Source organism: Scyliorhinus torazame, chromosome 15 (assembly GCF_047496885.1).
Source record: "Scyliorhinus torazame isolate Kashiwa2021f chromosome 15, sScyTor2.1, whole genome shotgun sequence".
NCBI lineage: Eukaryota > Metazoa > Chordata > Chondrichthyes > Carcharhiniformes > Scyliorhinidae > Scyliorhinus > Scyliorhinus torazame.
The window spans coordinates 19,294,728-19,321,352 of NC_092721.1; the positions used below are offsets into that span (position 1 = coordinate 19,294,728).

A 26,625-nucleotide genomic window follows, 5' to 3' on the forward strand; every position below is an offset into this window, starting at 1 on the left:
CGCATGTTTCTCCGCAACGCCGTTCATTGGTGATGGCATTCTGTCTCCCCGCCATGAGCCAATGCGATTTCCCATTGAAGCCACCCCAGCGGGAAACCAATGGGTGGGGGTGCACTGCTGGCGGGAAAAGAGAATCGCAGCGGCCAGAGAATCCTAGTTCCCACTTCTATCATGGGCGAGATCTATCGGCCGCATTGCGCGGGCGTGAATCTTAGCCAAGCCGGTTAGATTGCGGGAGAGGCCGCAATTGGGAACCGCGCTGGGCGCTGATCAGTTTCCGATCAAACCGACCCACTCCCATTGGCGATATCAGGATCCCACCGCGGCGTGGCGAGAAACCAATAATCACCAATCTCCGTCCCATTAATGGGAGGGACCCTATCTAACAGCCTCCGTGATCTAACCAGGTCCCCAGCGAGCGATCAGGCCGGCGCCCTCTAGCACACCTATTTAAATATGGAGGTAGCGCAATGGCAGCTGGGGGATCAGAGAAGGTGAGTAGCCATCTTGGAAACCAGGCAATCAGCTCAGGCTGGGTGGGGGAGATCCCAGTGCGGAACGGGCCTGGTCGGGGCGGACCGGTTACATTCGGTGGGGGATTGCCCCTGGGCGGGGGGGGGGGGGGGGGGGGGGGCGGCGGTGGTGAGGGGCTCAGCACGGTTCCTAACAGCCATCCTCTGGATCATGTACACCCATATCATGAGCAACTTCAGCTGCTGCCTGTCCATCCCACTGAACACCTTCAAGGCAGAGCCCCGTCCGTGGTAATATGGTGAAGGTCACTTTAACTCCCACTGACCATAGCCACCTCTGGCTGCACAGCTGAAGGCTATCACTAATGTTAATAATGTGAGCACTTCACAGCTCCCATGTGGATTCCCGTAGGTAGATGTGCCAGGTCGCAGGCGAGTGTTACTGCCTGGCACCCTAATTAGATCATGAGGCCTGAACACTGGAGGTTTCAACACCACAGAAGCAGCAGCCAACAATCAAACATCCAAGAGCTGGGCTTCAGCACTGCGGACATCCCCGCGTGGACAGGGAGGTGACCTGCGCCCGGTCCAAGAAATATTCCCGGCACGGGTTTGGGGTCCGGAGTCTGAGGTCCAGTGCTCAGGGGCCCCCTGGGGCTGGGGGTGCGTGTGCTGCACGTGTATGCATGCTTCCCGAAGAGTGTGCACGGCAGTTGCATCCTGGGGCAGTCGGATATCCCCGGTCTCTTCAGGGGGCACTCCAAAATGACCAATTTGTTCTTGGGGGATAAGGGGTACCCGCTTAGGTCCAGGCTAATGACGCCAGTACGGAGGCCGGAGACCAATGTGGAGACCCGGTACAACGATGCCCATGTGGCCACCCGGGCTGACATTGAGCGATACATTGGACTGCTCAAACTGCGGTTCCGATCTGGTGATGCACTTTGTCGTGTGTCTTTCACAACCTGGAACAGCAGCGGGGTGGAGGTGGAGGAGGAGGAACATGCTGTCTCGTCAGAGGAGGCAGTGCCGAACCAGGAGGGGCTGGAGGACGGCCCCTGGGAGAACACGCGGGAGCATCTGGATGATGGAGGACAGGCGAAGCGAGGATCCGGCATGCCCGGAGGGCCAGTGAGGCCTTCATCCTCGCCCGCTTCTCATAGGACATGGCCTCATCCGTCATCTCAACCCCTCCTCTCCCCTTCCCATCCACCACCTCCCCACCCATCCCCCAACTGATCTGCCTCTCCCCCCCTCCTGCCCCCGCAACCATTCCCCCACACACACATCCATTCCACCCCTCCCTTCCGCCCCCCGCCAATCTCCCTGTACCACCATCCTAAGGTCTGTGTTACGTCACCTCAGGGTGATGGACCTGTGTCGGCATTGTCAGTGGGTCAATAGACAAGGCAGGAGGGTGATGATAACCCACTGAGAGCTGAGCTCTCGTGCTCCTCAATCTATGCCATCGCCTGACTCCTGTCTATCTGCTGACAGCGTGCTCATACCCATCACCTGCACTTGGTGTGCCTCGGGGGGGGGGGGGGGGGGGGGGCGGGCAGATCTGGGGGGTGCGGGGGGGAGCAGATCCAGCACCACCGTGCCCAGGGGGTGGAATGCAACTGGGGGATGAAGATCAGCCCGTAGCGCCGAATAATGGGATAGAGGCTTCACACGTCTTGGGTGTAACGTGTCTTCATGATCAACAATTGTCACCCCCACTGTCCCTAGCTACTGATGGTGCACGGTGAACGGCGCTCCCCAGTGCAGTAAACGGGACTAAGTATGGCATGTCTAAGATGAAAATAAAGTTGCTCAAGAATTAGCCCGACATGCCTAACAAATCTCAATATATGTTGCATCGATGACGTGCAGACCGATGGTTTAATTATTCATTACTCTTTGACTCATTATAAATCAAGGATTAAATTATCTTTTACAAAGTTAATACTTCAGCCATAAATCATTGGAGTTCAAACAGTTCACCTTTCTGTATTTCTAGCTTTATTCCAATTACAGCTTCATTAGAAGTAAATCTGGTCAAATTTGCAGTGATCTCTTTTGGGGACTTAAGAATATATAAACCACAATAAATTGGGGAACTGGGTAATAAGATTATGATTTATTTGATTTTGAGTCACTCATGGCACAAAATTTAAAAAAAACATTCCAACGCTGTGTACATAGTCATCAATAACCTGCTAACACTCTACTCCTTTAGAACTTGAACAATTGCTGAGGACTTGGACGGCAATACGTTGAAGGGCATCGAGGAAAAGGCTGGGGAGAGAAAGTAGGTGAGTTTCATCGTGCAGGGAACCAGCATGGGCTTGACAGGCTGAATGTCCTCCTTCTCTGCTGCAACCATTCTGGCCAGAACTTTCCGGCCTATCTCGCCGGCGGGAAATTCTGGTCCCACCGATGGCAACCCCCGTCCAACCCCGTGGCGGGTTCCCCAGCTGCGGAAGATGCAAGCCACGGAGAAAGCCTTCGACATCGGCAGGACCGAAAAATCCCCCCCGCCAGCTGACGTCGGGTCGCTTCTGTCGCCATAAAACACGCCGCGGGGTGTGGAAAATCCCGCCCTATGATTCTATCTCAAGTTATTTTCTCCTTCATTCAAATCTGAAACAGCATTGGGCTGAACAAAATGGATTCCAATTATTCCATGGTAATTGGTGGCAGAGGGGAATTGAACTTCAGGGGTTGGCATTGTCGGAAATGTGAACCTTTTTAATGTTTTTTGAGTCTTTATACTTTTTGATGCATTATTTTTTGTGTGTACTTTGAATGAGTTCCTGATAAAAGAAGGGCTGATGTAAATGTGCGGGTACTGTCTGCATGGCTTGAGTTAATTAGAACCTCATGTATGGATTGGTTGTTTACATGTTAAGGATATGCTGCTTGGGTTGTGACTACCAAGAGTTGTGACCATGGGTCATGATCAGAATTGCCAGTTAATGTATGCATTGGCAGACAGATAACAAGGTTTCTGCACTGAAATTCTATGAAACAAGGTCAGAACAGGAGGAGCCCCTGGCTGCAGGCATTAACCAGAATGAACTTGGAGATGTTCTTTACGTTTAGGATTTGAAGAAGATGTACAGAGAGAAAGAAGAACAGAAGTCACCTGCCATTTGTAGCCACTGGAGTCAGTTGAAAGTAAGAACCACTTGAACTAGGGTTCCTGCTTCCTTCTCTGAACTGTAACTTTTGTTGCTTAATAAACTGCCCTAAAGCCAGCACATCAGTGTCTTATTGTCTGAATGTTATTGTCCAGTCTCTGAACCTCTGAACAAGACAAATGGAGATTGCCAATCTTTCAAGTCACCACAAGGTCTATCTACAGCAGGTATCAAAAGTGTGACATTAAAATGTTAATCCATTAAACATTATATAACGGTTGCAATTGAAACTCAAAGGTGACCAAGGCCGTACAGCAGTTAGGGTAAATGATTAAGGGGAGGGATTGCATAGCCTGATCTTGATAGAGAAAAAAACATTTTTTGGGTCGGGTAGCATAAAAACGTGATGGCTTGGGACATGCATGCTGGAGGCGTATGGTGTAAACCAAAAGGGGTTCATTAAGAAAGATAAAAGGCAAACGCAGAAGTGACACAGAGTAACTCTGTACTGGTGTTCACTCTCCAGCTCCAGGGATTACTCTGCCCTCCGTTCCCTGGCCCGTGCTGGCGTGCTATTGGCCGGGGTTTTGTCATTTCCACGCGATTGGCTCAGAGTTCATCACATGGGCGCGCACGTTTGTCCCCTTAGAGAGGCTGAGCCACCATATCCCTCTCCCCTTAAGTCCCTCACTTAACAACATGATAACGATTTACAATATTTTTGTGGGGGCCACGAAGAATCCAGCACGAGTTTGTGGAACAGAAAGAAAACTTTATTTACAAAAACATATATATATATATATACACAACAGCAGCAGTATCTCCCTTGCTGCTCACTCCTCTCTAGCTGGTTCCATACTGGCCAGCTTTATTTATGCAGGGCCCTGTTAATGATTTCTCTGCCCCTCTCATTGGGGAAGCTCATACTCCCTAAGGATTGTGGGATTGCCATTAGTTGTTTATGGATCCCCTCCTGGCATCCATAAACAACAGGAGTCATCATAGTTCTTGCAATGTCCAATGGTTCCCCCATGCAGGTGGCCAACCTGGCCTGTGTGTCGGTTAATGCAAGGGTCTGTATACCCTGCTTGATGCGGTCGAATGTCCTCTGGGCGATCACTGCGACCGCTGTGTCACTGTCTAAATCCATCTCAAGCGGGTGACCATTGACCCTTACTGCCACCTTAATGGGGGTCACACGGGGAGCTGCCACACAATGCAGCTGCAGGCAGTCGTCCTCTGTCTCCACGTCCTCGGGACTGGTCTCCGCAGGTTCATCCAAATGGAAGGTACGGTCCCTGGGCTGGCCCCAGTTTCTGTCGGAACTCTCCAGCGCAGCATCAAAGACATCCAAACGTCCATAAAGAGGCATGGTGGAACAGAAAAACAACTTCCAACCTGTATCCAACAAAAATCCAGGGTGGTGGCTTCAGCAGTGTAAACAGCTATCCACTTTAACCCTCGTCGCCAGTTTTGTGAGGGCCACGAAGAATCCAGCACGTGTTTGTAGAGCTGAAAGAAAACTTTATTTACAATAACATATATATATATATATACAACAGCAGCAGTAACTCCCTTGCTGCTCACTCCTCTCTAGCTGGTTCCATACTGGCCAGTTTTATTTATGCAGGGACCTGCTAATGGTTTCTCCACCCCCCCTCATTAGGGAAGCTTATACTCCCTAAGGATTGTGGGATTGTCATTAGTCCCCAGCCAGTGGTAAGCAGGCAGATAATAACAAATATAACACATTATCAACTTACAACTTAAGGGAAGAGGGTCGTTCCATTCAAGAGTCAATCCTTGCAGGGACCTCCTGATCCTACTGGATCTCCTCAAAACCACAGCCAGTCTTTCACTCCCAGGAACAGTAAAGACCGCTGAATCAGGTAACAGTATCCCAGCCTCAGCAGCAGCAACCAGACCAGCAAGTTCACCATTCGATGTAGGTACCACAGGCAAGGCATTCTCCTGAACCCTTGACTCCTCTTGTACAGGGACATCCACAGGTCCCCCAACGACAACATTAGGACCCCTCTCTCTGGAATAGAGGTCGCCAACCTCTGACTCCTTAAGTGATCCACATCCTTTTTAAGTGTCCAACCAGCCACTTTAACAATATACAAAACAGTTGATGAATGGGCCTCGATGAACCCAGCTAACCACCGTGACCTCGAGGTATAATTCCGGCCCAAAACTACGTGCCCTACCTGGAGCAACCTGTCTCCTTTCCTAGCTGGACGGTGGTCCATCTGGGATGCCTGGCATGCCTCCACCCTCCTTGCCAAATTTGGAAACCTCCAATTAATGCTGGTCTGAAGACGACGACTCATCAGGGGTTGAGTAGGTGTCATGTCCGTCGTTGAATGGGGGATGGTGTTGTAGGACAGTAAATAACCTGGGGCTATTTAGCTGTAGGACCCAGATGATGCCCTTTTCCTTAGAGCTGCTCTCAACTTTGTAAAGTTGCTGCATGGACTGCTGCTGTGGCTGCTCCCTCTTTTCTTGCATGACCGCGCCCTTTTTTGTCCGGCAGCATGCTTGGGTGTGGTCTTGCCGGCTGAATCTAAAACACATGAACTTCCAGCAGGGGCAATTCTCCTGGAACTCTCCTCCGCAGTCCTCTTTAACTTGGGGTTAACTACCGAACCGATTCCCTATCCTCTGATTGTGTTCCTGTGCCCAGGACTGGGTCTGGTTTCCCGCCATTCCCGATGATCCTGCCACTCGTCTCACGGCCATACTGCCCCAAACTAAATTTACTTCCCCTTCAGCCACATTGTGGAGTTTGCTGGCGCCCTTTTCAGCACACTCCACCACACCTATGCGATCTTAATAGTCATCTCCAGTGCTACCATAGCCTTGGCAACAAACTCCTTTTGTATATTGAGATTCTGTATCCCACAAACCAATCGGTCGCGAAGCATGTCACGTAGTGTGGTTTCAAACACGCAGTGCTCAGCAAGTTGTCGAAGTCTGGCGGTGAAGACCGAGATGGACTCCTCAGGGTCCCAGACCACTGAGTTAAATTTGTAACACTGAAAAATTATTGAGGGCCTTGGGTCAAAACGCTCCTTCACCAGTTTGACCAACTGGTCGAAGGACTTGGGGTCCGCTGCCTCACGGACATTAGATTCCTTGTCAAGTTGTAGGTTTGAAGCCCACAGACTGTCAGAAGGATCACTTTCTGTTTATCTTCACCATTTGCAGTGAAGAAGTAACAGAGTTGTTCTCTGCCGACTCCAATCTTCAGCCCTCTGGTCAAACTGTTGCAATTTACTGATTGACATTTTGACTCACTTTGTTTTGGTGAATTGCTGGCTCCTGACTTTTCAAATAAGTAACCCGATTCTTCTCCCTTCCTGGGGCCCTTTCCTTCCCCCCCCCCTCCCCTCAATTCTGCAGCATTTCGCTGCGGACGAAGTTTTTACCTCATCACCAATATGGTGGCTCGAGATATACACGCTGGAGGCGTATGGTGTAAACCAAAAGAGTAAATTAAAGAAGATAAAAGGCAAGCACAATATTGGCACGGAATGCCAATGTAGAAGTGTTCGCTCCCTAACTCCAGGGTCTACTCTGCCCGTTAACTCCGCTACCCGGCCCCACGCTGGCGCGCTATTGGCCGGGGTTCGCACACCTCCGTGCAATTGGGCTCAGACCCCGTCACAGGGTTCCATGAGCCCGCCCCCTTAAAGGGGCCATGCTACCACATAAAACCTGCAAATTAGATCTAGGATGTTCATGGAGGATATCACAAAGTACTTCTTCAGACAACGGATTGTGGACATCTAGAAATCCCTTCTCCCAAAAAAACACACCATGATTGGGGGCACCTGTAAGATACAGATAAGCCATGTTCTACTTGAATAGGCAGGGGAGGCTCAAGGGGCTGAATGGACCACTCCTGTTCCTATGTTCCTACAAGGCAAACCAGTTGCCTTTATGCGAATTACGCAGTGCACTAGGCTTCAACTGTGCTATTTGTATAGTGAACACCTATATCGAAAGAAAAAATGCCACTGAATTATTACATGCTATTCAATGTTCCTGGCTCACTCAAAGGTTAACCCAGCCTGAGGGACATATTAAAAAGAGGACCAGACGCACACAGAGTATCAACTTTAGACATTGAAAACCAGTGTAAAACCTGAACGGATCAAAAAACATCCCCTTACATTTTTTGATGTTTGGCATTGCTTTCTGTGCAATTAGAGCACCTCTTTGGAGATTCTTTGAGTTTGCTTTTGTAAAACCTTGAACACAAAAATCAAAAGCCTTCCATTACATGCCATTGATTTATAGGTAGGTATTAAAGCTTGAAAGTAAAAGCCTGAAAAATGATTCATTTCCATAAGAAAGCTACCTTACCAACCTACAACAGAATTAATTTTGCGGAGAAAACATCAGAGGAGGGAGTCCAAGGAGATTAAAAAGAAACGGCATTACCTTGTTATTGTAGCTCTTGACGAATCGTGATTCTGTATCAATTACAGCTCACTCAGTTCGGCTCAATTAAAAGCTCGCATAACAGGTCGCACAAACGTGAAATAGGCAATATTCTGCAAGGAGCAAATCCAGCAAGTCGTTCTTGCTCAAATTCAATTTTCAAAGCTCCACAAAAGCAGAGCTGTATGATATCCTCCCTTTCAGAAAAGCACAAAGGCGCTCTGATTTGAATGGAAATGATAAAATAAAACTTCTTCACAGATTCCAATCTGATTTTCCTTGCAATTAAATTGTCAGCCGATGGTGGATGGGGCACAAGGAGAGGATCTGCAATTGATTCCGGCTCGGGTGGGGGGGGGGGGGGGGGGGGATAAGCAGTTTGTGATCATCAAGCAGCTATTGCTAATGCGTGGACATGTATGCGAAGAGGAACGGTCCCTCATGTGATGCGCCCAGCTTTATATTATATATCAATAGAACACATACTCCACGCGTAACTTGTTGACTGTCGGAATATAAAGCAACCAAAAGAAAGCAAATGTTGCATTTTATACAAGGGGATGACAAGCACCATAACCTGAAACAAGAGGGGAACAAAATGGAAACCTTAACTGTTGGGCAGTTCTGCCTAATTTTTATTGTGTAAAGTGTGGACAAGGGTATTAAAAATCTGGAACACTCTTCCCTAAAAATCATGTTGAAGTTGGGGATCAGTTTTGGGAACTGATCGGTGGATTTTTGTTCGGCGAGGGTGTTAATTAGGGGGCACAGGGGTGAGGTAGAAATTGGCTACCATCTAATGTCAGAACAGGTTTGTGGGGCTGAATAGCTTAGTCCTCGTTTCCTGTGCTGTTGCTCTGCTACTTTCTTCTCTCGTCCTTCAATGTTCCAAATCTGCCCAATATTTCTCTTCCCTGGGACTCAATTCTGTTGAATTGAATGTCCTACACAAGTCCGCAGAAATGTGGAACTTCTGATCGCTCTCAGTAATAATAATAATCTTTATTATTGTCACAAGTCAGCTTACATTAACACTGCAATGAAGTTACAGTGGAAAGCCCCTAGTCGCCACATTCCGGCGCCTGTTCGGGTACACGGAGGGAGAATTCAGAATGTCCAATTCACCTGACAAGCATGTCTTTCGGTACTTGTGGGAGGAAACTGGAGCGCCCGACGGAAACCCACGCAGACGCGGGGAGAATGTTCAGACTCGCACAGCCCGTGATCCAAGTCGGGAACCGAACCCCGGTCCCTGGCACTGTGAAACAACCGTGCTAGCCACTGTGCTATCGTGCCGCCCAGTAGATTCCTAATGCTATCTAACTATCTACAAGCTGTTAAATTCCAAACCTTTAATGTCATTTAAGCACTTTTATCTCACTTTTGGTTCCTTAGTTTTGGAGGTATCCTATTCTTAGCTTTATCCAGATGGTGCAATAACCACACTGCTGTAGCTACTCCTATGCCATATGGAGTAGAGGATAGGAACATACAATATAGGAACAGGAGTCGGCCATTTAGCCCATCGAATGTGCTCCACAATTTAATACGAGCATGGCTGATTGGACTCTTCAATATCTTTCACACCCACTATCTCCATAACCCTTTACATTATTGTTCGTTAGAAATCTAACAATATCTGCTTTAAACATACTCAATGACTGAGCTTCCATAGCTCTTTGGGGTAGAGGATTCAAAAGATTCACAACACTCTGTGCAAATGAATTTCTCCTCATCTCCGTCCTAAGTGGCATCTCCCTTATTTTAAATTGTGCCTCCTGGTTCTAGACTCCCCAGATTCTGGACTCTTCTAGACTCTAGACGGTTTTAGACTCTTACTTGCACCTACCCTGTCTATTCCCTTCAAGTATTTTGTAGGTTTCAATGTGATCACCTCTCATTCTTTGAAACTCTAGAGAATACAGACCCAGTTCACCCAATTTCACTTCATGAGGCAGTCGCGCCATCTCCTGAACAAGTCTGGTGAAGTTTTGTTGCATTCCCTCTATGGCAATAATATCCTTTCTCAGATAAGGGGACCAAAACTGCACAGAGTACTCCAGAAGCTGTCTAACCAAGCTGCTACACAATTAGATGCCAGCTATTTAGTATGTGTTGTGTGACAGGAGTCTTACCTCTGAAGCAGAAGGTTCAAGTCTCACTGCAGCGACTAGAGGTCATGATCTATGCAGTACAGAGGGAGTGACGCACTGTCAGAGGATGTGACCTTAAACCCAAGGCCTCTCAAGTGGATGTAAAATATCCCAGAAGCTCAAATAAAAAGAAGGAACTCTTCCTGGTGTCCTGGTGAATATGTAACCCTCAAATGATCAGCCATGATCATAATGGATGACGGAGCAGGGCCGAATGGCCATACTTTCTACGTTTCTAAAAGTACAGCTAAAAACAGAATTTCTGTTCCTTTTCACTGTGTTGCTTGTGGCTACTTGCTATGTGCAAACTGGCTGCCCCAATTCCTGCATTACAATAATGACTATACTTCAAAACAACTTCATGGGCGGTGTAGCAGTTTGAATTATCCGAAGGTTGTATGCTATGTAAATACAAGACTCTTTTGAGAGAGCAGTCGACTGTAAAATATTGAGTTTCTGAAATTTTATATCGTTCAATGCATGGACAGAAGGGCTTGCGGGTGGAGTTTATTGTTCTGCAAACTTAGAAAAGCCTAAAAATCAACCCGTTTGGTTCAACTCCTTCCAAGAAGTAATGTCTTTCCGCCTCTGTAGCAAAAGCACCTGAATAGCTGCTGGCTGTTCCAGAGATCATAGCATGATGTGCAAACACACCGCCACGGATTTGCGACGCACTGATGCATTTAGATACAAATTGTTCATTTGCCAACATGTCTGTGTGGTTGAGGAATTCATAGAATTCACAGTGCGGACGGAGGCCATTCGGCCCATCGAGTCTGCACCAGCTCTTTGAAAGAGCACCCTACCCAAGCCCACACCTCCACCCTATCCCCATAACCCAGTAACCCTACCTAACACGAAGGGCAATTTTGGACAATTTAGCATGGCCAATCCACCTAACCTGCACATCTTTGGACTGTGGGAGGAAACCGGAGCACCCGGAAGAAACCCACGCAGACACGGGGAGAACGTGCAGACTCCGCACAGACAGCGACCAAGCCGGGAATCGAACCTGGGATCCTAGAGCTGTGAAGCATTTGTGCTAACTACTATTCTACCGTGCTGCCCACAGGAGCGAATAATTAATTAAATAAAAATTGCCACATATTTTCTTGATGAAGAATGTGCCACGTCAACACAAGGATTGTTTTGGCAAACTTCTTTAATATGAAGCAGGGTTGCGGAACTTCACCTTAATTCATTCTGAGGTTGAAATTTGCAATGTGTGACACTGGCTTTCTAAGCATAAAAGAGGTGCAAAGTACACCAGTTTAGCATGGCAGGCTGTGCCTAATTGCCTCAGGGATATGACACACTCTTAAAATTATGGCAACTACTTGTGTCCAGAATGGGATTTGAGGCAGAACCAAAGAATGGGGTTTTCAATGCCCCCCCGTGGTGTGTTTCGTACCGGCGGAGGAATCCCGGCATTGGCCAGTGGTGGGATATTCTGGTCCCACCGCTGTCAATGGAATTTTTGTTTTTTATGCACTTCCCATCACCGGGGAACCATTCACTCCATTCCTAGTTACCCTTGAGAAGGTGGTGGTGAGCTTCCTTCTTGTACCTCTGCAGTCCATGTGGCCTAGGTACAGCCACAGTGCAGGTAAAGGAGGGAGTTCCTGATATTTGGCCCAGTGGCTGTGATGTCAGGATTGTACATGACATAGAGGCGAACTTGCAGTTGGCAGTGTTCCAATGCCTCTGCTGCCCTTGCCCTTGGAGCTGGAAGATGTCACAGCTTTGAAGGTGCTGTCAACGGAGCCATGGCAAGTTACTTCAGTGCATCTTTTGATGGTAAGCACTGCTGCCATTAAGTGCCAGTAGTAGAGGGAGTGAATGGTTAAGGTGGTGGATGGGGTGCTAATCCAATGGGATGCATTGTCCTGGGTGGTGCCAAGCTTCCTAAGTCTCATTGGAGCTATACTCATCCAGGCAACCGCAGAGGACACCATCACACTCCAGACTTGTGCTTGTAGATTGTGGACAGGCTTTGGCAAGTCTGGAGGTCAGTTAGAGTCTCTCATCAATGGTTACCCCAGGATGTTGACGGTGGGAGAATAAGTAATGGTAATTATGTTCTATGGCAATGCTTGATTCTTGTTGCAAATGGCCATTGCTCGGCACTTGTGTGGCGCAAATGTTACTTACCACTTAACAGCCCAAGCCTGAATGGTGTCCAGGCCTTGCTGAATATGGCCACAGACTGCTTCAGTGTCTGAGGAGTTGTGGATATTACCAAAAGGTGCACAATTGTCAGTGAATATCCCCATTCCTGACCTTACATTGACCAAACATTCGCTGTCAAATACCTCTACGACCCACCCTCAATATTCTGACAAACCCCAGTACCTGTCCAAGGTGAGTTCACAAACATTACCTCGAGACAAAACCAGATCTTGAAATAAACTGACAGATGCCACTAAAGCCGCTACCCCGGGCAAAATACTTGAAAAGGATTGTATTTTTTTCTGAAGAAAAAGACCTCTAAATCAGACAAACCTGAAATCCATTACTAAAGACTTTTACAGATCCCACAGCTCTGATAGGCCTGCAAATAAAACAAAGGGATTTTCTCCAGTGTAGATCCAACAATAGGTTGTTTAGTTAAAGCATGGTGAGTAGTGCTTACAAGCTTTCTTCAGGCATAAATGCCATCCATTTAAGAAAATGGCATTGCTAACAGTAAATAGTGGCTCCTCGGGGAAAAATGTGTATTGATTTTATTACTGTGTTGGTTGGTGCGTATTTGCAATTGTCAACTCTAATTTGAAAGTGCACATTAAATGTCCCAGTGGCGGTCCATTCATTGGATCCCATGCTTTTGTCTTGCCAAATTAAACTTAGGGCATCTAAGCAAAAGAAAAACATTAACCGAACAACACCAGTCAGTTTTGTTTAGATATTTATCATTGGAATATAAAAGAAAGCAAGGGTTTTATCCCCCGCAGTAGAATAGTGACGTGGTGGGAAGGCATTCTTTATTACAATTACGAATGAAATGGCTGCAGTATTATGAAAATATGTCACATTATTTTTTTTTACGTGAAGCTTTAACATTGTTTTCAATGTATTGAAAAAGAAAATGAAAATCAGTTTTGCCTCTATCATGCAGATCCAATGAAAGAGAGACCTTTTTATGCGATACACCTACACAACAATGTGAAGAGATTGGTAAAATGTAAAGCTACACCATGCACTCTATCCAATACACTGCCAGTGTATTGATGGCCTGGGGCACTTACTCTGTTCAGCAAGACCCCCATCCCACACCCCATTCAAGTAAGCTGAAACTGGATTGGACACTTTGCATTGCTTCCACTGTTAAGAGGGCAGGAAAAGTGTTTTTAAGAAACAACTTTTGTTCAAGAGGCACATTTAACGCCACAAAACATTGCAAGATGCTTCAGAGGAGAATTATAAAACAAGATGTGTCACTGAGCCAAATGTCAGATGACCAAAGGCTTGGTTAAAAAAAAGTTGGCTGTGATTCACCGCTCTCCCACCGCTGCTTTTCGGGAATCCGGATCGTGCGGAGGATGTAGCAACTCCCGAAAAATGTGTTCGAAGCCCGGCGCCAGACCCGTTGTCATTCTCAGCTCCCCCGCCACTAGCCGTAGCATGCTACTCGCCCCACACCAGCATGAAATGCAAATTCAGGACAAGCAGGCACATGCATGTAAAACCGGGCTGCAAGCCCGATTCTGTTCCCCCCCCCCCGCCCCCTCCCCCCCCTCCCCACCCGCGCCACCCCACCGTGATGTGGGAAATCAATTGGGTGGCCTTTGGTGTGAGGTTGGCCAAACGCAGCCCTGCCATGGCGGAGCCATGGGATGTCAAGGGGGCCAGGGCAGTGATAATGTGCTACTCTGCCACTACCAGACTGCAGACGGCGGGTCCCCTAAGGGTCCACGGAGTTCTGTGAGTGAGGGCTGTGGGTGAGAGGCTGATCCTGGGACCCCACCCCTCCTATCTCTTTGGGATGGGGGTCCCATATTTGGTCTCCTCCTTCCAGCCGTGGGCAATTTGAAGATCACCCTTGGCATGGTGTTCATGCTGAACAGTATCCTCCTGGTCTGAGGTTTTAAATTCTTCTGTGGCATTCTCTGCCTTAACCTGCGCTGCCTGACAACTGAGGAGGTGTCCAGGCCGTCCAGTCAGGAATCTGAGCAGAAATACTTGCCCTTTGCTAACACTTGCTCCCTCAGAAAAAAAACCTTTAAATCAACAGCTGTTACAAACGTTGTAGGCTTCCTCAGAATCCCACAACACTTGAAAAGGCTTCAAATCTCCGGAGACACTTTGAAATGCAAAACTTCCATTCAATTTCACAGCGAAATACCTTTCATTAGCCTGTGATTGGCAATTTAATGGGTCAGGCACAGCTAGTTGGTGAATTGTTTATTTACTTTTCCCTTCACACTTGAATGCATCTCAAGTACCCTGCTTTGATGCGAACCACAAATGTTTATAAACACTCTTGCTATAATTGAGAGCTCCTCACCACATCAAAGGAGCTAAGTGTTTTCTGTTGCGAGAAAAAGCAAAATAAAACCACTTCAGGTCCCGGGGTCAACCCCTCACCCACAGTCTGAGCCCACCCAGCTCCCAGGACACCTGGGAGACCGCCCCCACTACCGCACCTCTGCAGCCTGACAGCATCAGAGGGACACACAATCAGTGCCCTCACCACCTTGACCTCTCTTGAGGTCCACTGAACCAGGTGCGGGTTTCACTACAAGGGTGTAGTGCACCATTGGCAATCTCAGGGGGCAGGGATTGAAGGTGGGTGGCAGAATGAAGGGCCCTCTGGGGGGATTGATGTACGTGGCTGATGGGGGTTGGGGGGGGCAGCTAATTGGGGGTGCTGTTGTGGGTGGCTGATGGGAGGGATGTGAGGGCTGGGGGAAGGGGGTCAGGACACCCTCATGCGAACGTGGTATTGGGGGCGGGGGTGACGGAGTGACCCCGCCCGGCGACCAGAAATCCCGCCCGAGGTGAACGGGCCTTTAAATGGTCCCCGTCCCGTCCGTGGCAATCCTGCAGCGGCCGCGGCCAAAAATTCCAGCCTATCACTCTTTGTTGTGTGTGGCTTTTTGATTTTGTTTTCAATGTATTGAAAAAGAAAGTAAATGTCAGTTTAATCACCTCTATTGATTGCAGATGAAATGAAGGAGAATCATTTTTATGTGAGATTAATTCAACTTTAAGCTACACCACGCATTCAGTGCAATAAACTGCAAGTGTATTGGTGACCTGGGGCACTAATTCTATTCTGCAGGACCCCCCTACTCCCACATTGAAGTAAGGTGAAACTGGATTGGACGCTCCTTTGGAGTGCAGGGGAAGTATTTTTAAACAATAACTTATGTTCATATCGCACTTTTAATACAATACATTTTTCCAAGGTACATCAGTAAAGCAGAATATGACACTGACCCACATAAGGAGTTCAGTTGACCAAAAGCTTGGTCAAGGAGCTGGGTTTTAAATGTCTGAAAGGATGAACGAGACGGTGAGGGTCAGGGAGGATATTCTAGGGCTTCCAACATAGACAACTAAAGGCACCCAACCAATGGTGAAGCAGTTAAAATTGGGAATGCTCAAAAGGCCAGAATTAGAGGAACGCAGATACCTTGGAGGGCTGTGAGTTTGGAGGCGACTATAGAAAGGCCATGGAGGGCATTGAAAACTAGGGTGAGAATTTTCAAATCAAGACATTGCTTAATGGGAGTCAACATACGTCAAACACAGGGGTGATCGTTGAATGGGATTTGGTGAATGTTTGGCCATGAGCAGCATGTATAATGGGCTGGATCACAGTAACTACAGAAGGAACATTTTTATACAAAATGCTTTTGGTGACTGAACCAATCAGAAATAATATGACATGAATAACGCTGGGATTGGACAATTATCTGATGCATGGGTAATTAGTTGTATGATCAGCCTCTCTGGTATCTAATGGATTAAAACTCTTGGAATATGACTGATTACTGGAACAGTAATCCTCTTGTTCCGTGATCAGATTAGTCAAAGAGACACTAGAGGATTTTGCAATCCTCCAACATTGCAAATGCACAGATATGCGATGGGATCATCTTGACCCGACCCACCCAGCGGAAAGCAACTGAGAAGTTAAAACAAACAGACTACTTGCCCACTCATAAAGCAACATTCTGACTTTATCCTATAGTTGAATAATGCTTATTGAGGTTTTCGGAGGTAAAGTGACCAGGTGGCATTTTAACTTGTGGCTAAGTTGCAGGGTGGGGGCGGGGCGGGGGGTTCTTGTAGCTCTCCTGTGGAGATGCAGCTCTTGCTGATCTGGAGACAGAAGCGACCCTGCAATTTTTAAGTAAAAAAGAAAATCAGGTTATGGGAGCAACAGTAGCTGGAGATGGTGGCAAACTCAACTGGCCCAGATTCCTCTCCTCAACACTCTTCTAGTGAACCCCTTCTAAAACAACCTCTGTCACATTTACCTGCAGAGTTTTTGGCAGAGCAAGCAGTATCTCTCAATGTCTAAATGGTGACTTGTCCATGATGATCTCTCGATCCAACGTTATCCACTCTACCATCAACTGAGATCCTTTTTTTTTGCCAGAACCAGCCGCACAAAACCTACTCCCTATACTTTGAACTTTCCTTTTGTTTTGCAACACCGTAATGATTATCAATTATCTGAAGTTTATTTACGCCCTTGACCCCTTTCAATGTCACCTTTAGATATTCCTCCAACATCCATGCCTGTCCAGATTCCAATCTTGTGCTCGTGTATGTTCTGTTAACTGTGACCTAAGCATTCAAATGTGCAGGATCCCATGAGAGAAGACAAGATTATCTGTAATAGATTCACTCTTATCATGTAGGGACAACGGTGACTACATTTTGAAAAGTAATTCAGCGACTGAAAATGTGTTCTGTGATATAACCGTTGTAATGATGTACACAGAACATATAGTTGGTTAACTATAAAGATGGTTTATTAACAAGCACGTGGAAAAGATAACTAATGAACTATAATACAGGTGATGGCTACTAAATGAATTCAGTGAATTCTCCTGGAGCTACTCTTAAGTGTGACTATCTTCTTGTACGGCTTCCTACCAACTGGCGGGTGTCCCGAGTCACGTGAAAGATCTCTACCGCCACCTGCTGGTCGGGAGGTCATACCGATAACTATGTGCACTGATGGACAACTATATGCGTTGATGTGTACATGCGCATCACCACATGGGGGATGCCCTGACATTGTGAAAAGTTGCTCGGAAATGAAGTATGAAAATCTTCACTCTGAGCACCTGTTGTTTTAATCAATTTGCCACCATAGTTTTTTTCACCTGCTTGATTCCCTTATTCAGAGTTGAGTTTGCATTTCTTTCGGGCTCCATGAATTCTTCATTTGTTCTTGCTCAATAACAAAACAACAACTTGTTATATAGCACCTTCAAAACTGTTAAACCTCACAGGCAAACACCGTAAAATAACATAATTCAATGGAGCTTGGTGAATTTCTACTCAGCTAGGAGCATCAACCTAAAAATTACACTGCAATATTATTGAACAAGCTTCGAATGCATTAATTTGAAATTCCTTTGTTAACTATTTTATCAAGAGGTTTTAATCCAAAATAGCTGAATGCCTCTGTTCAGCTAGTGGACAGAAGAAAAATGCATTCTGATTACAATACTCCACAGGGTGCTTTCTAGGCTATTAGAATTACCTTTAATGAATCAACAGGCTGGCTGAGGTAGGTTTTTGTAAAAAGATCTTTGGTCTTACTTCTCATGGTCTTATTAATATGCTAATGATTACCACACGTACATTGTGAACATTGTGTCTTGATATACTTCCATTCCATTCAATATCTGTTTCTATTCAAAGTCTGCATTGTTGACCCTGCTATAGTCCAGATGAACCTATGAAATCCAATTGTATATGAGAATTTAAAAAATGCAGGGCTATTGCAGAGAAGCAGGAACGTGGGACGAATGAGGCAGCACTTCCATGGAGCTGGCAGAGGGATGATGGGCTGAATGACCTCATTCTGTGCTGTATGATTCGGTGCTATGAGCGGGTAAAGAATGCCAGCTTTTGTAGTGATACTTCAAATCACTCCTTGCAGTCTTTGGGGTGAGATTTTCCAGTCCACCCACTGAATTGCATGGATGCAAAAGCATGGATATGTACCACATTCCCAATTTTTCATTTCTCCTACACCTAATTTTCACTATCAGTGCAAATCAATTGATAGCCTGCTGTAACATCTAATAACTCTTACAATGCAAAGTTTAAGCCAATGCATTGTATCCATATTTGAAAGGTTATGCCAAACATGGTTAGACCACATCTGGAGTACCACGTGCAATTGTTGTTTCCACATTATAAAAACAGATACAGATGCACTGGAGAGGGTGCAGAAAAGATTTATAAAGGTGATACCCGAGGTGCAGAGTGTGCATATCAGGAAGGATTGAGCCAGAGTTTCTCAAACTGCGGGACCAAATTCTGGATTCATGAACTCCCACTGCCGCGGAGGTCCAACTGAATGTTAAAAGCTGCAAGGCCCCTTTAAATCCTGGCTCTGTTAGAAAACTGGTGGACATGGCCGAAATGGCCGACGCTTGAGGGCTGGTTCCTGCTCCAAACAAGGTAAGTTTTGAAAAACTTGCATGACTAAAAGCTCTGCCCCCCCCCTTACCCTTCAGAGTTCTCTCCACATCTTCCCCATCCCCAACCCCCAGCACCCCTGGTGAGGGCTTAAGACATATTTAAAGCCTCAAAATGGGCGCACAGTGGGAAAAGGTCTGAGATGCCCTGGGATGAGAAGTTAGTGTCGCTTATTTGAAAAAGAAAAGACTGAAGGGTGGCTTAATAGAGGTCTTCAATTGTCTGAAAAAGGTTTCAGCAGTCAACGCAAAGAGGACTTTTGGAAGAACAAACTAGAGGCCATCATTATAGTACAAAAATCAAATAGGGAATTCAGAAAAAACTCCTTCACCCAGAGAGTGGTGATGGTATGGGAGCAATTGTGCACAGACAGACTTGCTAACTTTCTCTATAATATAATTATAGAAGTGATAATTTGGAATAGAGTAGGTACAAGATTTGTATGTGATCAAGAAGCACTAATTACTTGATGTAGCCAAGCACCAGAGCATCTTGTTCTAACGCGTCTGTTTAAATTATTCTGTTATATTCCACAATTAAATGGCATCTTTATCACTTAAGTTAATGGGCAGGTGGCACGGTAGCACAGTGGTTAGCACTGTTGCTTCACGGCGCCAGGGTCCCAGGTTCGATTCCCAGCTTGGGTCACTGTCTGTGCGGAGTCTGCACGTACTCTGTAGCCATCTGGGATGGCCACGTCCCGATTACAAAATGGACACTTTGCAAAGGATGCAGGGAAAATTGGACAATACCGAAAAAGCAAGCAGGTGCAAGGTCTGTCTGTTGATTAGAGCTGTAGCTCTCAGACAGGATCGGCACTGCAGAACCATCTACATACTAATGAGCCATCCATGGGAACAAAAGGCAACATTCAGGTAAACAATGCTAAGACAGACATCCCAGCGCCAGAAGAGACCAAAACAAAGCAAACCAACGGCCACCTAGGACACGCCCAGCAACCAGGGAACCCACCCCTCTATTGGAGGAAAATCGATAAGGACAATTGGGAAATGGCCCAATTAATTGGGGCCAAGTTCAAGGCCCGCCCAAAAGCGCGCAAAGCCCTTTTGGGGTATAAAAAGGACTCCCAAGAGAGGATCTCTCTCTTGGCCTTGGCTCTCAGCGAGGAGAGACCCGCCAAAGCTGCCCCGGAGCAAGTAAGTTCCAAGTCAACGCACACTACGAGATAGATGCTCCTAGTTGCTACCCTGTAAACAGCTCAACCCAGCAGCCTCAGAACTGAGCAACGGCCATTGTTCCTCTGACTGAGTGGGTATCCAAAGCTAAGTATAGGCTTTTAGTAATAGTGATAGTTTAGGTTGTAGAGTTTTATGCATGAGTATATTTGACTGTGTGTAAATAAATGAGCATTGCTTTTGAACTTACTAACTGGTGTATCGAGTCATTGATCAGTATTCGGTTCTGAACCTTGTGGCGGTGTCGAAAGATACCTGGCGACTCTTGAGCGAACGTAATTAAACAGAGCCAAATTAAGAGACAACAGCAAGTCAGCAACAACTCCCCGTGTCTGTGTGGGTTTCCTCCGGGTGCTCCGATTTCCTCCGACAAGTCTCGAAAGATGTGCTTGTTAGGTGAATTGGACATTCTGATTTCTCCCTCAGTGTACCCAAACAGGCGCCGGAGTGTTACGACTAGGGGATTTTCACAGTAACTTCATTGCAGTGTTAATGTAAGCCTACTTGCGACAATAATAAAGATTATTATTATTATAAAGGGGAGGCTAGATGAGCACCGAGGAGGGAATAGAGGATTACGATGATAGTCAGATGAAGAAAAACAGGAGGAGGCTCATGTGGAGCACAAACACCGACATGGCCTGGATGGGCCGAATGTTCTATGCTCGAGATTCAACGTGATTCTAATTAAATTTTGGAATAATCCTGTCGCACAGAGAGCCTGAGAAACGAGCCATACAAACATGCTGAGGTAAATATGGCACAAAATTATTTTAATGTCGGCTATCCCTGTTATTTTCTGCTAATCCAATGCTGATTTATCCTTGTGGAGGTTATGAAACAATCTTTCTTTGTGACTGTCTTCACAGTATGTTAGTCACTAACATCAATCGCAGCAACAAATATCTGCACCCAAGGTGAATTAAACCAGCTCCAAGAATGTAGCCGTGTGTGCAAACTTTATGGAAGTAAAGCGGAGACTGTACCATTGGATCTTATGTCTGGGTTTAGATGCCAGCGTTTGGCTACTCACACGTAATTCTTTGAGATTGCGCTATTATCTGAACCTATTAATTTGCTCTCCACGACCTGAAAACATTCATTATTCCCTATTTAATTACACCAGAGATCAAGTATTCATTCCACATCAAAGCCAGGTTTCTAACAGTCATTCTGTGGTCACTCCTTCTCCTGTTCCTTTGTAATCACTTGTAAAAATCCATATTCACAGTCCTAGGCTTCCACTTTGCCGCTGCTATCACACCTAGAACTGGAGTATAAAAGTCAGCCACCATGGTGGTAAGAATAGAAATTAATTTATTTCAAAGGTGTGAAACTTGTAAGCATTGACTTTCAAAGAGACAAGGGAGTGCTTCTACAAAGGATGCAGAAAGGTGCAGCAAGCAATAATAATATCAGGAATGCAAATTGCAAGTTGGCCTTCATTGCAAGGGATTGGAGTACAGGAATAAGGAAGTCTTGCTACAATCGTACAGGGGTCCCGATTCAACTAACTGGGAACAAAGCCCCATAGCGAGCGCATGTAGCCGCATATTTAGGGGTACTTTCAGTGCCGAGGAACACATGGCTATACAATGAGACTCACGGTGACCGAGGCTGCATATAGCCCCGTTTTGTACACGGGGAGCTCCGCTCGCTGGAACTCTGCAGTGTAGCGAGTGATCAGAACCCCATTTTTAAATGGTGGCCCGATCTCCAAAGCCCCCGAAGCGACGCAGAACCCCCACCGGCCGATCGCACGCGCGCAAAAAAAAGTGACAGCTTGGCTGGGTGCACTTCGGCCTTCAACGTTTACACGTCGGCATGAGGAGATTTTTATGGGATGTCGAAAGTGCACCGAGGAGAGGTTGTAAGTCAATTTTGAAAGAGTGAGAATGGGTGCAAGCATTCGGCTGTATGTTAGCAGCAGTAAAAGATCACAGAGTGTGGCACGCAAGACTTCAGCGAGAGTCTCTTATCGCACCCTTCAGGCAATGATGTTAATCATCGTGAGATATTATAGTGATTGCCTGCACCACTTCTCTTTAAGCTATTGAGCAGAAGTCACTCTGAATTATAAACTTAAAGGGATATCTATCACCATGTTATTGTATTACTGAAGTTTCTAAAATTGCTTCATATGCTTTACTTGAAATGAATGAAATGAAAATCACTTATTGTCACAAGTAGGCTTCAATGAAGTTACTGCGAAAAGCCCCCAGTCGCCATATTCCGGCGCCTGTTCGGGGAGGCTGGTACGGGAATTGAACCATGCTGCTGGCCTGCCTTGGTCTGCTTTTAAAGACAGCGATTTAGCCTAGTGTGCTAAACATTTTTGTAATCATAAATGTGCAGATTTCACCGCCAAGATCAGCGAGTGAAACAGAAACCACGCCAACATTCAGCTTTAAATTGCGGAGATGGTGGAAAGGGACTTGGAAATGGCTGGGTAAATGTGATTAGGTTTACTGCTCATGCAAAGGTAAATGCCGCAATGGACTGTTTGGGACAGGTGGCCTCTTGTAACATCCATGAGTTTATTTGTGTGTCTAGTGTCATTATTGTGCTTCAGTTCGAACCCAATGGTCTTGTATGTGGCCTATTTGAAGACTCATGGGCGGTGGGGGGGATTGGATTGTATTGGATTTGTTTATTGTCACGTGTACCGAGGTACAGTGAAAAGTATTTTTCTGCGAGCAGCTCAACAGATCATAAAGTACATGGGAAGAAAAGGGAATAAAAGAAAATACATAATAGGGCAACACAACATATACAATGTAACTACAAAAGCACTGGCATCGGATGAAGCATACAGGGTGTAGTGTTAATGAAATCAGTCCATAAGAGGGTCATTTAGGAGTCTGGTAACAGCGGGGAAGAAGCTGTTTTTGAGTCTGTTCGTGCATGTTCTCAGACTTCTGTATCTCCTGCCCGATGGAAGAAGTTGGAAGAGTGAGTAAGCCGGGTGGGAGGGATCTTTGATTATGCTGCCCGCTTTCCCCAGGCAGCGGGAGGTGTAGATGGAGTCAATGGATGGGAGGCAGGTTCGTGTGATGGACTGGGCGGTGTTCACGACTCGCTGAAGTTTCTTGCGGTCCTGGGCCGAGCAGTTGCCATACCAGACTGTGATGCAGCCCGATAGGATGCTCATGGGGGGGGGGGGGGGGGGGGTGTGCGCATCCTCCGAACTAAGAGTCTGCCCGCTCCGATTCCAGGACTGTGCTGCCATTAAACACAATGCGCATTAGAAGTACCTCTCAGTGTGCAATTAAAGTACCTCCTCCATTCTTAGCGCATGTGTGGATGTCCCCGAATTACCAATCAAAAGCACTGAACCGAATGGCCAGAGTCTACCCTCAACAGTCACCATTGCTGCCGCAGAGCATGCCACCCCAAAAGATCGTCGCGTAACCCCAGCAGTGGCCGACACCTGCTGATTGGGAACTCCTCATCTGCTGCGTTGATTTTGCAATGTGAACCCTTCTGCTTTCATTGCATTTAATTCTCTGTCAAAAAGGTTTGCAGGGGAAAAGAAAACACGGTTTAAAACCACAACACAAATAGAGGTTGGAAAAATAAAAGATGGTCACAATTACTGTAATGATTTATAGATTAGAATCTGGGGTTTCTGTGCAGTTGAACTGCTTTTCCCATTGTGCTTGACATTAACCAAACCAACAAAATAGATGGAGTGATCAGCACTGCTGCCTCACAGTTCCAGGGACCCGGGTTTAATTCTGGCCTCGGGTGACTGTCTGTGCGGAGTCTGCACATCCTCCCCGTGTCTGCGTGTGTTTCCTCCAGGTGCTCCGGTTTCCTCCCACTGTCCAAAGATGTGCAGGTTAGGTGGATTGGCAATGCTAAATTGCTCCTGAGTGTCCAAAAGGTTAGGTGGGGTTAGTGAATTGTGGGGATAAGGTGGAGGCTGTGGACTTAAATAGGGTGCTCGTTCCAAGGGTTGGTGCAGACTCGATGGGCTGAATGGCCTCCTTATGCACTGTAAATTCTATGAAAAACGTTGCTCCAGCCCCTGACCAAATTCATCACCACTGGGCAATTCAGCAATTGCACCAATGTGCATGCTCCAAGCATTAAATTGTTTTTTTTAATAAAGATACAAGGACACTACTCGGGACCATTTGAAAACTTTTGAACATATGTTTTTAAAATGTAGTAAGAAATTGGTGACTACACCGATGAAATTAGAAAATTTCTCTGTTACTTTTGTTAAAGTCTTTTCCAATTATTTACAATGGAGTTACTCAGCGAAGATGCATCAGGCAGTCATCAAAACAATGCTTGATTTTTGTGACAGACTCATTTTCAGCTGCACTAATTCAACTTCAGCCAGGCATCGCCGTACGTTTATGGAAGAATGATTTTTATGCTGCCATTTTTTAAAAATTACAATCCGAAACGCTGCCCGCTTGGAAGGTTTTGCATTCGTCGATATGCAAATTATTAAGTGGGAAACTGGAGGGAAGGATGACACTTCATCAAACAAGAGTGATTTGTGCCTGACTGACAGACTGCAGCCAAAGAGGAAACTCCCAGTGCTGATCTTTAAATGGCGGACCAAAAACAAAAGCTTAAAGCGAACAGTATGACGATGGATGAACTGAACTGCTTGTGTCATGAAATAACTGAAGCCAGGCAACTGTTAGTATTTTGTGATCCTCTCAAACACTTAGTTACATAAGCCATAAGCTCAATTTGAACAGAGAACATAGAGTGCAGAAGGAGACCATTCGGCCCATCGAGGCTGCACCGACCCAGTTAAGCCCTCACTTTCACCCTATCCCCGTAACCCAATAACCCCTCCTAATATTTTTGTTCACTAAGGGTAATTTATCATGGACAATCCACCTAAGCTGCATGTCTTTGGACTGTGAGAGGAAACCAGAGCACCCGGAGGAAACACACGGTGACCCAGCGGGGAGTTGAGCCTGGCTGTGAAGCCACAGTGCTATCCACTTGTGCTACCGTATTGCCCTAGATTTCAACTATATGGCCCGAGATCAGGCCCTGCGAGGTATCTTCAAGGAAAAATTTTCAGTGCCTTCCACCTCTCTGCAACAACCTGCTTTTGCTCGCTGACACATCCTTAATTTCCAACCGGAGCATAATGCTAACTGTGTCACTGAGCAATCTTCGGAGCAAACAGCTCTCTGTTTGGCCTTCTATCTGGTAGGTAAGCAAGCCTGCAACCCACACTGAATTAACCAACAGAGCCACCAGACCTCAAACAATGCTGAGCAAACAGAGCTCCCTCCTGTTCTCCAGAAACAAATCAATTACATTTCTTCTACTTTATTTCTGTTTTTCCTCCCCACTGCCCCCCCCCCTCCTTCCCGCTCCTCCTCTTCAAACAACTCAGTGGCCCATCCATCATCCTCTCCACAATGAAGCCTCCAATCAGGGCAGTTTTTCTAACCCGGAACCTTTGGCCTTCTCCCATCACATTACTTCTGCAAATATTGAAGATTTCCCCTGACAAGAATTAAAGTCGCATCCGTTTGCTGCTTCATTATCTCTTCGGGAGGATGATTTATAGTTTGCAGTCTGAACGCAGAGGGGAAAGAGAAGGAGGGAAATTGCATTCTCTGCGCCGTGGCAGCTTTACTCTCCTGTTATAACCAGGAGAGGCTCACAATAGACACCGATGTCAGCTATAATTGACCAGGGGGTGGGGAGTCAGCAGGTGTCCTGCAATAAAAACCGACCATTTAACCAACAAAGTACAGGGCTGATTATCTCTGGCCGTCTAATGAAGCTGCCAATCATGGCTATTTACCTTTCCTGGAAGGCAGGAAGAATATTCATGCTTACCTGGCCTCCCAATGGAAAATAAAACACAGTTCGGACCAGTATTCCTGCTTCCCAGTTTTTACTGATGTTCCATTTTAAGGCACGCATGGTCAGTTCAGACCTGTATCCTTATTTTCCAGTTTGTGCTGTTTTTCTCCACCCTTGCTGCACACTCGTACTCTAAGCTGAATTGTGAATGGCGCACAAAGCCGAGATGAAAGAAAAAGTGTGGTGATATGCATCACTGTAAATACACAAGGGGTTAACACTACGACTAAGTAAACACTAGAGGGAGCACCAGAGACATCATGACATGCAGACATCCAGCTAATGAATACATAGAATAGGACACGACCAATGGGCAGTCAAGACACTCAGAGGTGACACTACCACAAGGGGCATTACACAACCCATATATAAGGACAGGGCACACATGCTCTGTCTCTTTCCGCAGGTGACACTTAGAGAGTAGGACAGGGGCAGATCATAAGCATCACACCCACCACGTGGCTTAGAGCAGACTGGTTAGTTAGATTGAGTTACTATAGCAAGATTAGCAGGAGAGTCGAACTCATAGAGACCTGTGCTAATGGTTCAATAAATGGTTCAAAGTCTGGAGTATCTTTTGGTCAAAGCTGCATCGAGTTGCAGCCTTTGAATCCCAGAGTACATAACACAACAAAAGCTCCCCTTATAAGCTGGGTTCCCTCCCCAACCCGGGTTCCCCCATGAGCTTCCTCCATGGTGA

General features: G+C 46.3%; 1 protein-coding gene across 5 annotated transcripts in view; it reads right to left on the reverse strand.

Moving 5' to 3' along the window:
- Positions 1-26,625, reverse strand: part of dachc (dachshund c) — a 665,620-nt gene that overhangs the window by 161,385 nt on the left and 477,610 nt on the right. For 2 of the 5 annotated variants that reach the window (XM_072476125.1, XM_072476123.1), the window contains exon 4: positions 7,777-7,854. The exons of the other annotated variants lie outside the window; for them this stretch is intronic. In XM_072476125.1, the coding sequence (XP_072332226.1) occupies positions 7,777-7,854 (78 nt within the window). The remainder of the gene's footprint in view (positions 1-7,776; positions 7,855-26,625) is intronic. 5 annotated transcript variants of the gene reach the window in all.